At 42.5% G+C, this 17,643-nt stretch overlaps 1 protein-coding gene across 2 annotated transcripts; it reads right to left on the bottom strand.

Moving 5' to 3' along the window:
• Window positions 1-562: 562 nt before the first annotated feature.
• LOC146662854 (monocarboxylate transporter 4-like) lies at window positions 563-16,853 on the bottom strand. Of its 2 annotated transcripts, XM_085415425.1 has the most exons (6): window positions 16,428-16,853; window positions 3,118-3,371; window positions 2,893-3,036; window positions 2,124-2,725; window positions 1,803-1,983; window positions 564-1,180 (listed from the first exon to the last, which is right to left on the bottom strand). In XM_085415425.1, the coding sequence occupies exons 2-6, from the start codon at window positions 3,338-3,340 to the stop codon at window positions 873-875; spliced, it is 1,458 nt and encodes a 485-aa protein (XP_085271551.1). In that variant the 5' UTR covers window positions 3,341-3,371; window positions 16,428-16,853; the 3' UTR covers window positions 564-872. The 2 variants fall into 2 exon arrangements, with proteins under 2 accessions (XP_085271552.1, XP_085271551.1); XM_085415426.1 differs by lacking the exon at window positions 16,428-16,853 and having other exon boundaries at window positions 563-1,180; window positions 3,118-3,355.
• Between the last annotated feature and the right edge of the window lie 790 nt (window positions 16,854-17,643).

Below are 17,643 nucleotides of genomic sequence, written 5' to 3'. Positions count from 1 at the left end.
GGGCCACTCTACATGCCTGTTTCCAGTTATGTTTACAGACACAGTGACACCAACGGCAGGAGTTATGTCACATTATTGTAACTGAGAAACGTCACAGCATTGCTCACAATGTGAGGGCAGGGCTGCAATAACCCTGCTGTGCTTTCATATTAAGACTAATCTGTGTTGACGTTTCTCTGATTATTGTTTCATAATGAAGAAAGGTCAGATATTACCAAACACATATAAAAAAAAAACTCATCTAAACAACATGTAGTGTAAAAATAAATGTCTTGGAGACAGCAGCTAATCAGATATTTTAATTGTCAGGTTTGGATTCAGCACATTAAAATAATAAGAAACAGCACTTTATATGTGAAACAGACGACTGTCCAGCAGAGTAAGACAAGCAGGTGAACAGCAGCAGTATATCGTGAAGCCTTTTATGGGCATGTTGGATGACAACAGCCATTCTTTCTAAATATGTTTCCTGTTCTTGTATAATTTACCAAGAAACCGTTGCACAAATGACCCAGAGGAACCCACAGACTGAGCTGCAAACATGTTCTTTTATTAGCACGTCAAGCTTCACCCTGAAGACGAGCTGCGTCTGCTCACAGACTCGGAGATGTGATTGAAAGCAGCTGTAGGATGTTTTTTACAGATGAATAAGACCGATAACTAAAAAGATGATTCTACACTCAAACTGGTGATGAGTTTTTCCTCTTACCGGTGTGGGGCGTTAGAGCCATTTCAGCTGAAAGCAGCTAGTGAACCTGTGACACTTGGATATACATTTGTGATCAAATGTCAGTTCTTTCTTTTTTTTACCGTAGCATCAGATCTTTCTGTGTCCTATCGGTACAATTTATGCTATCTCGCTAATACTAATGTTAATTCCCGGTGTCTTCTGGTGCCTCCGTCACAGTCATGTCTTCCTGCACTTTCAAAACACGGACTTTTCCATTTTCTTTTCCCGTCTGCTCCTTTTTGCCTCCATCGTGTTCTTCGTTTGCCGCCTGGTTGAGGCCCTCCAGCTCAGCGGCGCTTACGGCCATCTCAATCTTAGCCTGTCCATCTTCTCGTTCCCTCCTAATGCAAAGAAAGTTCCCGGTGGCAATGACAAAGGCAGATACTGTCACTTCACAGCCCGCCAACAGGAACACGTACATGTACTGATGGGTAGCGTCCAGGAGCCGACCTGGTGGAGAGTGCAACAGTGTTAGTATGAATGTTGTTCATTGTTCCCGTGATCACTTTATAAAAACAAGGAGGATACTAAGAAAGGGACACATGTAACGGTTGGTTTGTGTCCATGCGTGTTAGAAAGATGGAGCAGAGTACATGACCTAGTGTTTGTCACTGACTATGGATGAACCAAGGGTTGTTATTTTTGGTTTTATCTTAAACAGATACACAAAGTCAACATCTCTGTAAAAGACATGACAGCTGATGTTCTTCGGGAAGTGCTGGGACAGCTATAGCTATCTTAAAAGCATCTGAAGCTCAAACACTTTAAGTCTGGATCTACTCATGTTGGCTGAGGTGATTAAGTAGTAAACTTCACAGTATAAACCCATCCAGAAAAACCCCACCGTACTAGCTTTCTATTATTTTAATAATTATCATTAATATTGTTTTGCATCGAGGGCAACATGGTGGTTGCAACCCTGTCCTCGGACATTTTCCCATGCAGATGTGAAGAGATGCAGATTAAACTGATAATCTGAGGATTAGGTGTTATTATACAGATGAGATATTTTACTCTAAATGTGGGCGGGATGGTAACAGAGAGAGCACCATCATTGCTTGGATACTCTGACCTGCTCCAGGAGGTCCCACCAGCACAGCAACAGCTTCCATTAGCAGCACCAGGCCGATGGCACTGGAAAACTTCTCTTTCCCCACAATGGCCATGAGGACCTCAAACTGAAGTGCTCCAACCATCCCGTATGATATACCAAAGAAAATACAGAAGACCACCAGACCAGCATAGTTCTTTGCCTGAAATGAGACAACAGGTTTCACACTACGTATACGGCCCAGTTTACAATATTCACTTATTACGACCCAGATCTGCAATCATTAAGACAACTCGCCAACTGGAAGCATTCTACTTGAAGAGGACTTGACTGCAATGTTACCTGCGATCCTATGATGTCAGTGCACCCATTGAAGATCATAGCGAAGCTGAAGAGATAGACGCTTCGAGGCCGCACACGCTTCATGCCTGCTATGAGTCCTGATGCAGGTCGGGCAAACATATCAACAAATCCTAAGATCGAGAGCAGCAGTGCTGAGTTGGTGTCCTTGTAGCCAAGGCCTTTAGCATAACTGACCACAAACACAGGCGGCACAAACAAGCCTAGCACCATCACAGAAGCTGCAATGGCATAGATTACAAAACCTCTGTCCTTGAACACACTGAAGTCCAATAGTTTCTTCTTTGCCTTCGGTTTGTCTGCAGCCAGCAGAGTGTTTTCTTCCAGCATCTGGGACTTCTTAGGGGTGGACAGGGGCCGCATGAGAGCACCACAGGCACAGCAGTTGAACAGCATGCCTCCTAGTATAAGGAATCCACCCCGCCAACCATACTGGTTTTGGAGACTCTGCCCCAATGGAGACAGACAGCATAGCGCCACAGGGCTGCCTGCTGCTGCCAAGCCATTGGCTAGAGGACGCTTCTCACTGAAGTAGCAGTTCAACATTATCAGAGATGGCTGGAAGTTCATTGCTAGACCCAGACCTGCAGAGAGACGCAAGTATAGAGAAATGAGTCACATTGCAGGGTTAATGAATCATTAATTGATTATTGGATCAATTATTCAATTAAGACAGACAGACTAGTACTTGCCACTCTGAGCATAAATTTGTTCACAAAGTCTAAATATTTAACACTTTTTGTGACTCTACCTGTAATAACTCCAGTGCAGAGGTAAATATGTGTGATGCTTTTGGCAAAGGAAGCCAGAATCATTCCCACTGAAGCAAAGACTCCTCCAACCATCATCACCGGCCTACAGCCAAATCTGTTGACCAGCACGCTGCACAGAGGGCCTAAGAACACAGTTCATCAGTCAGTACACAGAATACGTGTGCAATCAGTTATTAGCAGTTTCATGTGTTATACTTGGGTACCTGTGCCATATAGCATGGCAAGCAGTATTGAGGAGATCCAAGCTGTGGCACTGTAGCCAACCTCAAACTCTTGAATAAGGTCCTTGAAGAAGATGCTGACAGCCTTGGGGAACGCGTATGAGAAGCCAGTGATGACGAAGCATCCCGCCAACACTGCCCAACCCCAGCCTCCATCTGGCGCCTTCACTCCAGGAGGTCCATCATCCAACACCGCTCCTCCCATTATTTTCTGGGAGCTATGATGAGGTCAGTAACTGTAGACACATTGGTACAAAGCACAGACTTAATACAGCCATCAACCAACTCAATGCAAAAGCTGTGCCACAGCTGCAGATTCTTCAATATGTGAGTAAATCATACTAAACAGACTTTGTGACAAAAAGGAAAAATAAAGCAAACATAAGCTGTCTCTCAGGAGCATCTCCTCAGCCTGCTATGCAGCCTCAGCAAGCTAACAGTGCTGCAAGTTACTGGATCATCAGCACGTACGGCCTTGTCTGGCTGTTTGCTGGTCTGGAGACATCAGCAGTTGTCAGAAATGAATTAAATGTTGCTACCTATCAATCTGTTGGAGGGGTTATAAGGTCATTTCCAAAAATCTGAACTCAATCATGCTACAACAAGGGCAATTTTTTCAAGGAGGAAATCTTCCAGACACTTGCCGATCTTCCAAGTGGATTCTCAGCTAATCCAAGTACAGACCATGCAGTGCTTAGAGAAACCGTAAAGAAACCCTAGAGCTACATTTCAAACTCTACAGTTAAATGTTAAAGTTCATGACAGTACAATCAAACTATCTCCTGTGTCTAACCCAGGGCCAAAATACTAAACTCCTCTTTATTTAAAAAATAATCTCCAGTCAGTTTGTCTGACTCAAGCTTAATGAGCCTTATAATGTCATACAGAGATGCTCTCAGGTGGTAGAGACAGGAGAGCCTTCAGTTTTCAGGCCCCTCTTCTGTGGAACCAGCTTCCAGTTTGGATTCAGGAGACAGACACTATCTCTACTTTCAAGATTAGGCTTCAAACTTTCCTTTTTGCTAAAGCATATAGTTAGGGCTGGACCAGGTGACCCTGAATCCTCCCTTAGTTATGCTGCGATAGACGTAGGCTGCTGGGGGATTCCCATGATGCATTGAGTTTTTCCTTTCCAGTCACCTTCTTCACTCACTATGTGTTAACAGACCTCTCTGCATTGAATCATATCTGTTATTAACCTCTGTCTCTCTTCCACAGCATGTCTTTATCCTGTCTTCCTTCTCTCACCCCAACCAGTCACAGCAGATGGCCCCGCCCCTCCCTGAGCCTGGTTCTGCCGGAGGTTTCTTCCTGTTAAAAGGGAGTTTTTCCTTCCCACTGTTGCCAAAGTGCTTGCTCATAGGGGGTCATATGATTGTTGGGTTTTTCTCTGTATCTATTATCTCTGGCTGTAGCTCAGGTGGTAGAGCAGGTCATCTACTGATCGGAAGGTTGGTGGTTCGATTCCTGGCTTCCCCTAGTCTGCATGCCAAATATCCTTGGGCAAGATACTAACCCCAAATTGCTCTCCAATGCATCCATCGGAGTATGAATGTGTGTGAATGTTAGCTATAAAGCATTTAGAAAAATGTGCTTTTACGAATGGGTGAATGCACAAGTTGTGTAAAGCGCTTTGAGTGCTCAGATGAGTAGAAAAGCGTTATATAAGAACCAGTCCATTTACCATTATTATAGGGTCTACTGTACAATATAAAGCGCCTTGAGGCGACTGTTGTTGTGATTTGGCACTGTATTAAATTGAATTGAATAAAGCATGACCAAGAGGCAACGATGAGGTGTGGCATGAGGACTATCTTGATGGGTATCCCAGGGACCAGCTGTCATCAAGGTTATGTGGCTTTTTTTCCATTGCCTATGATCAGGAGTGTGCTCATGTCTGCGTTTAAGGAACATCTTCTAGAAACACAGTTCATTTCATTTAGGTGTAGCTGGCTATAGTTGGATAATTAATTTGACTTATTCCAAGTTACATGGAAAAAATAATCACATTTCCTGAATTATTTTTGATCTATTAATTGTCTTTATGAAGTTGTGTTTCTTTTTGTATACCATAAATTAGGCAAGACATTTTCCTTTACAGTGGTGCGCTTTGGCTCTGTTGTCTCACGTCCCTTTTGTTGAACACTTAAAATGAAATTTGGTGTGTGTGGTCCACAATTTACAATAAGTCTGACTGATTATTCAGAGTAAGTATTTACTTGCTTTGTACCATGCCTGAACACTAGCTTGTGGCTGCGGCAGGAACACCCAGACCTCCCTGTCTCAAAGCCATCTCCTCCAGAGCTCCAATCAAATGTCTCTCAGCAGTGTCTCCTCAGTCTGCCCTACTCTATCTCTAAGGAAGAGGCCAGCCACTGTCACGGCGGGGTACGCCAATGTGATGATGCAGTGGACCCAAGAGCAGAGAGGGAAGGAGGTGGAACTAAGTTTTTTTTTAAAAAAGGCACACTGTTTATTTAGGCTGTGAACATGAATACAAAAATAAAGCAGCATGAGCAGTGACAGACTATAATAACTGTGTCTAAACTGTGATAACTATGAATGAACTTTGATAAGACGTGAAGGGACGTACCACAGAGAAGAAGACAGAGGACTTAAATACAGACAGGAGGAAGTGGAAACACAGCTGACTGAAATGAACATAATGACGCTGCAGGGGAAGTGAAACTAAACACACTGAACAAAGAAACACACGACTCTTTCAAAATAAACCAGGAAACACTGAGAGATGTAGACATGAAGACAAGGACAGACTTACAGAAGGGGACATCGATGGAAACCTAAACAAGTATAAAACTCAACTAAATCCTAACTAATAATGGCAACACGATAACTAAGCACATATTCAGCATAAGAACTCAAAATGCTGCGTCACAGACGGTTAGATTAGGAAAGTAGATCTGCAGGTAAATCGAGAGCTCTGCTTTTACACTATGCCCTCTCTCTTTACCACAACGGGCCGGTGCAGGGTCCGGCTCACTGTGGCCACGCCCCCAATAAGTCCGTCAGTTTCTTCTTTCCCTCCCTAGAAATTCTGTCCATAAAAACTGTGCACAGACTCGGTGACAAAGAGCAGCCCTGGAGGAGTCCAACTTACTGCCAGCAATGCAGACCGGCTCCTGTAACAGTGTACAGGAAACAAATGGCTCGTAGCAGGTCTATAGAACAAAGTGCTGTATGCTTGGAAAGGACAGTATGACCAGGACCAATTCAGAATCATCAGACAACCTAACATGCATGTCTTTGAATAGTGGGCTCTAATTATACTTATATAAATGAGAAACCTTCAATGACTGTGAGAATATGAGCTTGTTGAATTATGACCTTTTGTAAAATTTGAACAAATAAAATGTAAACCTAGGGGGCTTCCGGTGTGGCGGTAGAGCAGTACGGTCGCATAAGTACAGAGCTCCCGCAAGCCAAGTAGATAAACTCCGCTAAAACACGAATTAAAGCGTGAGACAAAACAACTTTGGAAGATGAGCGGAGGGACAACAAAGCAAAGAATAAAAGAACTACGGACACCCAAGGTAAAGACATAAAACACCCGAACAACGAGGACAAGCTAGCACCTGAAGCTAATATGGCCGCGTTTCAAAACGGACTGGATTGTATTAGCAAACAAATTCAATCACTCCAAAACGAATTGAAATCAGACTTCATGACATTCAAAGAAGAAATTACCGGCCAAATGAGACACGAACTGTCTAAATTCAAAGAAGACATCGACCAGCAGTTTAAGAGCATGACTACAGAACTTAGAGAACAAGAAGGTAAATTAGAAGCTGCGCTGACGCGCACAGAAGAAATAGAGACGTGGAGCCACGAGGCCAATCAAACCCTGACAGAACTAATGAGAGAACAAAAAGCGATGATGACCAAATTGGATGACTTGGAACTGTGATCCAGACGTAACAATCTGCAGATCTACGGAATACAAGAGGGAGCCGAATCTAAGGCAGAATCGCTGGCCCAGTTTCTGGAAGTCTGGCTCAGAGAGGAGCTTAATATTAACATCAACCTCCAGATTCAACACGCACACCGAGCGTTAACCCCGAAACAGCAGCAGGTCTCCCCCCGAGGTCAGTCGTTGTCAATTTCCAACAATTCACAACCAAAGAGATGATACATAAAAAGGTCAATAGTCACTCTGGACGGAAGCAGGGTTTATTTTGACCACGACTATTCGGCAAGAATGGTGCAAGAACGTAAAGCATACGTGAATATCAAAAAGATATTAAAGAAAGAAGGCATCCGCTTCCAGACTCCTCTCAGCAAGATGCAAGTCCATTGGCCAAATGGAGTGAAAACGTGTGGCGAAGCAGAGGAGGCTGCTAACGACCTGCAAGCGAGAGGATACAACGTGGAAAAAGGGATAAACAGCCAGGAGAGAGAGAGAGCACAGAGGGAAGTCTGTCAACCGGGGCAGCGACATGGAAACCGGTCCGGCCCACGTTTGCTGGGGTGGCTCGCAGGCGAGCTCGTGAGAGACTTCAAGAATTTCAGCATAACAATAACCATGCATGAGAGGCGTATATGGAGACGTATGACAACAAGATGGATTTAAGGTGTGTCTGGTAGGATTACATGGAAACACAAAGTTGGCTAGGGATGGACTATATAATATAATAATAAGGACTAGTATGAGTGTGACAATCTTTCGTGAGTCATATCTCATTACTGGAGGGGGGCCCTTTCAATATGAGAGACATACCCCCCAAAAACAAAGAGAGGAACAACAGGTGGGGAAGGTGGCTGGTACCTCTTTATTGAAGTCCTCTTATCTGTACAAAGTTAAACTAACTTGTAACTTGTTAATGAAAATGTTTTGTTTAAACAAGGGTTCAATGGAGTGCCTGTGGGGGTCTCAAAAGACAGCCAGTAAATCACAAAAGGATAATGCTCACTACACATGAAGAAATAAAGTGTATGTCCTTAAATGTTAATGGAATCTTTAACCCAGTTAAAAGGGCCAAGATTATGACTAAACTGAAAAAGGAGAAGACACAGATAACTTTCCTACAAGAAACTCATTTATCAAAAATAGAACATGAAAAACTGAGGAAATTTGGGTTCAAAAACACCTTTTACAGCTCTCACACAAACTCTAGGAAAAGAGGGGTTGCAATTCTGATAACTAATTCCCTTAAGTTTCAATCTCACAAAGAAATAAAGGATAAGGAAGGTAGATATGTTATAGTGAAGGGTGTGTTTCATCAAACACTGGTCACATTGATGAATGTGCATGCCCCCTGAAAGTAATAAGGAATTCTTCACATTAATTTTTGATATTCTTGTGCTACAAGCAGAAGGTATGTGCATATGTGGAGGAGATTTCAATGTGATATTAGATAGTCATTTGGACACAACCAGCCTGAAGAAAAATACAAATTCAATTCCAAAATTAGTAAGACATACATTGGAAGACACTAACTATTTTGATGTCTGGAGAGCTTTCCATCTGCTACAGAGGAATTATAGTCATTATTCAGCAACACATTGTGTATATTCAAGAACAGACTACTTCTTTATGCAAAAAGGGAATAGAGATATAATAACAGATTGTTGGATTGGAGTGGCAGATGTGTCGGACCATAGTGCTATCTACTTAAAAATCTATCTTAAAGGTAGACCAAAAAACACAATATGGAGACTAAATGTGGGGCTATTAAACAATAAATCTGTGGTAGAACAAATACAAAAAGATGTCAAAACATATGTAGAAGAAAATGACAACGGTGAAAAAGATCCAGTTTTTCTATGGGACTGTTTGAAGGCAGTTATACGTGGGAAACTAATCGCAATATCAAGTAACCTTAAAAGAGAAAGGATGAAGCAATATAACGAGTATGTAGTTGAAATGTCACAATTGGAGAATAAACACAAACGCAAGGTAGATGTCAAGATACAACAACAAATGAAAGATATTAAGAAGAAAATTAATAATTTATTCTTATATGAAACAGAAGTAAAAGCAAGATATGTAAAACAGAGCTACTATGAATCAGGCCCTAAAGCTGCACGGCTATTGGCAAGATGTTTACAGAAACAACAGTCAACAAATTGTATAATTCTAAGACAGAACAAATGGCACATAACCTAGAAGAGATAGAAAGTATCTTTACCGATTATTATAAGGACCTGTATACCCAAAATGCACTTACTAATAATGACCTAAATGATATCAAAACATTTTTAGATGCCTTAGATCCACCCTCTATTGGAACAATACAAAATGATCGCATGACAGCAAGCGATTGGAAAATTAAGAACAAACAAGGCACCAGGCAGTGATGGGTTTCCTGCCGAATGCTACAAGAAATTTGAAAAAAGAATTGATACCCTTACTCCACCAGACTCTTAATTGGACTCACACTAAACATGTGATTCTCTCCTCTTGGAGGGAGGCAATTATCACGTTGCTGCCAAAACCACAAAAACAAAGAGAATACTGCCAAAATTACAGGCCTATATCAGTGTTATCAGAATCAGAATCAGAATCAGAATACTTTATTGATCCCTGGGGGAAATTATTTTTTGTTACAGTGCTCCATTTTAAACCAACATTAAGACAAGACAGACAATACGCTAACTAAGAATAGTACAATATATACATATATATACATACATACATACATAAGTCACTTATAAATAAATAGTTGGAAAAGAAACATGTGTAGTTGTAGCAGCAAACAGTGTGTTAAGTGGATGCGTTGTACAGGGAGATGGCCACAGGCAGGAATGATTTCCTGTGTCGTTCAGTGGTGCTTTTCGGTAATCTCAGTCTCTCGCTGAACGAGCTCCTGTGACTGACCAACATGTCATGGAGTGGGTGGGAGGTGTTATCCAACATTGTCTTTATCTTGGACAGCATCCGCCTCTCCGACACCACCTTGAGGGAGTCCAGCTCCATCCCCACAACATTGCTGGCCTTACGGATTAGTTTATTAAGTCTGTTGGCATCTGCGACCCTCAGCCTGCTCCCCCAGCATGCAACAGCATAGAGGATCGCACTGGCCACAACAGACTCATAGAAAATCCTCAGCATTTTCTGGCAGATGTTGAAGGACCTCAGTCGCCTCAAAAAATAGAGACGACTCTGGCCCTTCCTGTAAAGTGCTGTGGTGTTTTTAGCCCAGTCCAGTTTATTGTCAATGTGTACTCCAAGGTATTTATAGTCCTCCACAATGTCAACACTGACCCCCTGGATTGAAACAGGGGTCAAGTGTTTCCTGGTCTTCCTGAAGTCCACGATCAGTTCCTTGGTCTTTGCCACGTTGAGCTGCAGATGATTCTGCTCACACCATGTGACAAAGGAGTCGACCACAGCCCGGTACTCTGTCTCATCATCCCTGCTGATGCATCCAACCACCGCAGAGTCATCAGAAAACTTCTGAAGATGGCAGGTCTCTGTGCAGTGGCTGAAGTCTGTGGTGTAGAGGGTGAAGAGGAAGGGGGAGAGGACAGTCCCCTGTGGTGCCCCTGTGTTGCTAATCACCTTGTCAGACACACACTGTGGGAGACGTACATATTGTGGTCTTCCTGTCAGGTAATCAACAATCCAGGACACCAGAGAAGCATCCACCTGCATCGCTGCTAACTTATCACCCAGGAGGGTCGGCCTGATGGTGTTGAAAGCACTGGAAAAGTCAAAAAACATGACCCTCACAGTGCTCGCCGGCTGGTCCAGATGGGTGTAGACACGATTGAGCAGGTAGATGATGGCGTCCTCTGTTCCGAGACGAGGCTGATAAGCGAACTGAAGGGGATCCAGATGTGGTCTTACTATGGGTCGCAGCTGGTCCAGGATGAGCCTTTCCAGGGTCTTCATGATGTGGGAGGTCAGTGCCACGGGCCTGTAATCCTGGGGGCCACTGGGACGAGGCGTCTTTGGTACAGGGACGAGGCATGATGTCTTCCACATCACCGGGACCCTCTGCAGACTCAGACTCAGCATAAACAGTTTATGAAAGACTCCACACAGCTGGGGGGCACAGGTCTTGAGGACGAGGGGACTCACTCCGTCTGGTCCAGCAGACTTGCCTGAGTGAAGTCTCCTCATTTGCATCTCAACCTGGTATTGAGTGAAGGTGATGGGTGGGGGAGGGGTGTCAGGACTCTCACAGGAGGCAACATGTGAAGAGAGAGGCTGGCACAGTGGTGTGGCTCTGGATTCCAGGCTGACTGCAGGTGAGGTTGTGGGGGTGGGAGCAGACACTGTGGTGTCGAATCTATTGAAAAACAGATTCAACTCGTCGGCTCTATTCTCACCTCCCTCAGCTCCCCTGCTGTTGGTTGGCCTGAATCCAGTGATGGTCTTCATGCCCCTCCACACCTCTCTCATGCTGTTCTGCTGGAGTTTCCACTCCAGCTTCCTCCTGTAATTGTCCTTAGCCTCTCTGATCTTGTCCTTTAGTAACACCTGGACCTTCCTCACCTCCTCTTTGTTGCCCCCTCTGAAAGCCCTCTTCTTGTTGTTGAGGAGGGCTTTGATGTCCTTAGTCACCCACGGCTTGTTATTTGGGTAACAATGAACAGTCTGAGCTGGAACAATGGAGTCGGTGCAGAAAGTTATGTAGTCTGTGATACACTCAGTAAGCCCATTGATGTCCTCGGCGTGAGGCTCACAGAGTGTTTCCCAGTCGGTCACCTCGAAACAGCCCTGTAGTTCCGCTATTGCCTCCTCTGACCACCTCCTAACAGTCCTGGTGGTCACAGGTTCCCTCCTCACAATTGGCACATAGCGGGGGGTGAGGTGAATCAGGTTATGATCTGACCTACCAAGTGGGGGGAGGGAGGAGGAGCTGTATGCATCCTTGACGTTAGCATACAGTAAGTCTAAAGTTTTCTCTCCCCTGGTGGGACAGTCCACATATTGTTTGAATGTTGGTAGTGTATTGTCCAGTGATACATGGTTGAAGTCACCCGAGATCACAATAAAGGCACTCGGGTGCCTTTATTAAATGTTTATTAAATGTTGATTATAAAATCGACCCTACAATCCTATCAAATAGGCTCCAGTCGTTTATACCAGACCTGATAGATGAGGACCAAGCAGGTTTTGTCAAAAATAGACAGGCACAAGACAATATTAGAAGGACCCTACACATCATACACCAAATACATAAAGACAAGATACCGGCTGCGTTGATAAGTTTAGACGCAGAAAAAGCCTTCGATCGAGTCAGCTGGGACCTCCTGTACCTAACCATGGCAAAGTTCGGGTTCACTACGAAATCAATCCAATGTATTAAATCTCTCTATGACAAACCGACTGTAAGACTAAAAGTTAACGGCTCATTGACAAAGACGTTCCAACTAGAGAGAGGAACTAGACAGGGTTGCTGTTTAAGTCCAACCTTATTCGCCTTGTATATTGAGCCATTGGCACAAATGATTAGACAAGACTCCCTAATAACAGGAATAGAAATCAATAAACAAGAGCATGTAATTAGTCTGTTTGCAGAGGACGTGTTGATAGCCCTCAAAAACCCCACAAACTCTTTTATGCAGCTTACAGAAATGTTAGGAAAATTTGGTACGCTTTCTGGCTACAAAGTAAATATACTTAAAACTCAAGTTCTAATGTTTAATTGTACACCAACTCAAAATCTTAAGGAATGGGAAATAAAGTGGGAGGCAAAAACCCTTAAATATTTAGGTATAAATATAACCAAAGACTATGACAAACTATATCAAAGTAACTATGGACATATAAATAACAGGATAAGGCAGGATATGGAAAGATGGAATACATATCCGTTAGGATTTAGTGACAGGATAAATGTGATAAAGATGAATATCTTACCACGATTGTTATATTTATTCCTCTTTTTTCCGATAAGCATATTCTCAGAATGGGATAAGTATATATCTAGATTTGTCTGGGAAGGCAAGCGGCCAAGGGTACGATACACTACTTTACAGCTTACTAAGGAGAAAGGAGGAATGTCGCTTCCTAATTTAAAAGAATATTTTCGTGCTGCACAGATACGCCAGATAACATATTGGTGTAGTGATGATGACGGGGCTCGCTGGAAGGATGTGGAGCTCTCCACACTCAATGTCCCAATCCAAACAAACATGGGTATAAAAAAGATCCCTGAATACATAACTAAAGACCAAGATAGGAACCCGATAATATCCTTTACATTAAATGTATGGTATGACACAGTAAGGGAATTCAGGATTGGCAAAGAGCTTGGTTTGCTAAAATGGATAGCCTTCGATGAAGAATTTAGACCAGGAAAATTGGATCTTGGTTTTAAAAGTTGGAATGAAAAGGGAATCACAGCAATTTGTTTATTAATCAAAAAAGGAGAAATTAAAAGTTTTGAAGAATTAAAACGGGAATACAACTTAAAAAACAAGGATTTTTACAGATACTTACAGGTGAGAGATTACTTTAATAAAAACATAAAAATAGAGGAAGACAAAATCCATCCTATTATAAAAATAATTATGCTAGCATATAAAAGTGTTATTCCAAAAACAGTGTCTACAAATGTTTGATGGAATCAAGACAGGACTCAGCTGTATATGTTAAAGTAAAATGGGAAAGAGAGCTGAGTGAAGAAATCACTGAGGTGTGGTATGAAACATGGAAAGAACATAAGAACACAGCTCAGTCATTGAGGTGGAGAGAATTCATCTGGAAAAATCAAATTCGCTACTTTATTACACCTAAGATTAAAAATAAACAAACCAATACACAACAACAATGTTGGAGGCTGCGTGGATGGGATGAACCAGACCACACATACATTTTCTGGAAATGCAGGGAAATTCACACTTTCTGGGTCAAAATTCACTCAGCTCTCTGTGATATATCAGGTTATACAATTCCCAGAACCTGCCTTGTTTTGTATCTAGGATACTTGGAAGGTACTGTAGATGTAAAGGATCGATACCTGGCTCAGATTCTCCTTTTGGCAGCAAAGAAGGCCATCACCAAAAACTGGCTTAAGACAGAAACACCAGGAAAGCAGCAGTGGTAGCAATGGTGGAGGACATTATGGAGATGGAGAACTTTACATATAAACTGAAATTGAAGGAAGAACGCTTTTTGAATGACTGGGGAAAATGGTTAACGTACAACAAAAAAAAAGAGAGCTGAATGAAGATAGACAGAAAAAAGAGAATTTGAAATGAATGAATGAAATGTTTGACACCGCAGGCATGTTTCCTTTTCTTTTCTTTTACTTTATCTTATTTTTCTAATTACCATTATATATGTGTATTAAATATATATATATTGTGACTCTCTTAGTATTCTGTTTTTCTGAAGAAACTGTATGTGTACTTGGGTTGACCGTGGCTCAGGGGGTTGGGAAGTGCATCTGTAACCGGAAGGTCGCCGGTTCGATCCCCGGGCTCTCTGTCCTGGTCGTTGTGTCCTTGGGCAAGACACTTTACCCTACTTGCCTACTGGTGTTGGCCAGAGGGGCCGATGGCGCGATATGGCAGCCTTGCCTCTGTCAGTCTGCCCCAGAGCAGCTGTGGCTACAACCGTAGCTGCCTCCACCAGTGTGTGAATGTGAGAGTGAATGAATAGTGGTATTGTAAAGCGCTTTGGGTGCCTAGAAAAGCACTATATAAATCCAAATTATTACTAGACAGGAGAGTTGTTCAAATAAATAAAATAAAAAGTAAAAAAAAATGTAAATCTAAACAGCAGGAAATGTCGATAAAGAACAGAATGACTGTTTAACTGGCAGGGACAGTTTGTATTATGTTAGAAGCCAACGAGTCACACACATGTGGATAGAAACTGGTCTTCCTGTTCCTACATTAGACATGAGAAAACTCAGGACAGCAGGGCCCAGAATCGAGCATGTTAACGGGAACTGTTTGCCACGGTGGGCTTTCTTTCAACAGACCAAAAGAAAAAACAAAAACCTTCTAGATGTTCTGGTACAGAATTAAAAGTCTGTTGCAACATCTCTGCCACCATAATCTGTGATTCTCTGCACAGATACTGTTGTTTCTTCAGCCCAGTGTCGTCTATAATATGTGAAACATATGTCAACGTATCCCTCATGAATGATATCAAGTCATCTTGAGCCACAAACAACAATCCTGCAGCTCCGAGCTCCTTAGAATGGTAATGGCCTGTATTTATATAGCGCTTTACTAGTCCCTAAGGACCCCAAAGTGCTTTACACATCCAGTCATCCACCCATTCACACACACATTCACACACTGGTGATGGCAGCTACATTGTAGCCACAGCCACCCTGGGGCGCACTGACAGAGGCGAGGCTGCCGGACACTGGCGCCACCGGGCCCTCTGACCACCACCAGTAGGCACCACCAGTAGAATACCACGACCTTTGGCAGTGACGTTAATATATCCTTTTATTTATGCAGTTTTTTAAAAAAAAATCATTGACACTAAAAATATCTTTTTTAAGAGTAATCAGGATAGCAGATATTGCAAACATATTTTAAGTGGACAGAAAGACCGGATTGGTTATAATGTAAGTACAATCACACAAAGTCAAAAAGATACTTGAAAAACATGGAACCTTTAAATTTGATATAAAACTCTTTTGTAAACCCTGCTCACCGAACATAAGTAAAGATATTACACATAGAAAACTCACGGAAACATTGGAAATCAGTTTTTGGCACAAACCGGTATCAGTGATACAGTCGCTGTATGTGCGGCGAATATAGTGGAAACCGGCAGTGCAACAGCAACATGGTGTCTATGTATACAAGAAATTTATTACTAAGTTGGTTATTCCAAACAGCATTATTATTATTATTATCTTGAAATCAGTCAGATACGGACGAGTCAACCTGGTGAAAACGCTGCACGTCTATGTAGCTGCTGAAGTCTCAGCGACTCAGGACACGAGCAGACACTTTCTGTCTAATCGCCTACTTTTGTGCTGCTTCCCATAATTTCACACGAGGGGAACGAGCCAGTGTTCACAGAGTACATTCTCAGTAGCTACATGTCCCATATATGCTTTTCTACATTGTGCTGATGCGCTTTAATAGACTGAATGACCAAAAACTAAACTTGGTGTGATGCATGCAGCTGGGCACACATGCGCCTGACTGGAGCAATAAGAGCTTCAGCTTTCAGTGCATCACGCAGACCTGAGATACACCTGAGCTCCATCACTCTGAGAGTTTAAAGTCTATTTGAACTTGTATTAAACTGTGAAGCAGTCGCTGCGCGCCCCACCTGTAGCACCCAGTGATGACGACAATCACAGCAGAGTGTGAAATGAAACAAATATCGCTCATCGATCACGTACCTGCTGAGATGCTGTCTGCGTCTGGCGGCTGGACTTCCTCGCATGAGCGCGCGTCCGTTGTTCGTTTTTATTGAAGCATGACGCGCACACGGAAAGCCTAAACCACGCCCCGCTTTCAGATCCACACTGCAGGAAACCGGACTCCGCTCCAAGTCAGGGATCTGTACCAGCACCAGCACAACAAAGCTCAGAAGACTCCTCCTGATGACGCCGGTGCTGTCCCAAAAAGTGATCGTCTTCCAAAAACTGATTTCCGGTATTTGCCAAAAACTGATTGCTCGTATTTAAATTGCTATAAGTAACTTATTGGGCTATAATATGTGAAACATATGTTAAATGCATCCCTTATGGATGACATAAAGCATAGGTGTCAAACTCTGGCCCGTGGGCCAAATTTGGCCCGCAGCCTAATTACATTTGGCCCGCGAAGCCATACCAAATTCCTATTAGAGCTGGCCTACTGGTATTATACAGCTAATATATATATTGCTTAGTATTAAGCTTTGTTTGTTCCATATTCAGTTTTTCAGCAAAGCGTGTTTGAGTTCATAAGAAAAGATTCATTCTTATATCTAGAGGAAGATTTGTTTTTCAATAAATATTAATGTTAGCCCAGTTTGGAATTTTGGCCCAGTGTGTATTTGAGTTTGACACCCCTGAAAGTCATCTTGAGCCACAAACAACATTCGTGTAACAAGGTAGAAGCCGCAATCAGTTTTTGGCAATGACTTTTACGTAACCTTTATTTATGCAGTTAAAAAAATCTCATTACCATTAAAAATGTCTTTTGTAAGAGTAAGCTGGCCAACAGGACAGCAGAAACGGCAGCAAATATTACAATAGTTCAGTAAAAATATTTTAAGTGAGGATAAAGGACCGGATTGGTTATAATGTAAGTACAATAACACAGAGTTGTAAAGATACTTGAAAAACAGATAATTTTTTAATTCTATATATAACCCCTTTGTAAACCGTGTTCGCCGAAGTCTGTTTACGAACATACGTAAAGATATTGCACAGAAAAAATACACAGAAACATTGGAAATCAGTTTTTGGCACAACACCGTGCTCCATCAGAACTATGTCAGGGTGGCGCTCCGTGATGCTGAGCACTGATCACTGCAGGTGGGACATGACTGTTATATGTATTAATGTAATGGGACTTCCGAGCTGTCACTTCTAGAAGAACACGAAGTCCGTGCTCCACTGTCCTCAT

The sequence above is a fragment of the Rhamphochromis longiceps genome, linkage group LG8 (genome assembly GCF_057381845.1).
Source record: "Rhamphochromis longiceps isolate RC_006_pf linkage group LG8, R_longiceps_female_GT1.1, whole genome shotgun sequence".
NCBI lineage: Eukaryota > Metazoa > Chordata > Actinopteri > Cichliformes > Cichlidae > Rhamphochromis > Rhamphochromis longiceps.
Note: the sequence above shows the minus strand (reverse complement) of the source record. Positions and strands in the feature narration are given on the sequence as shown.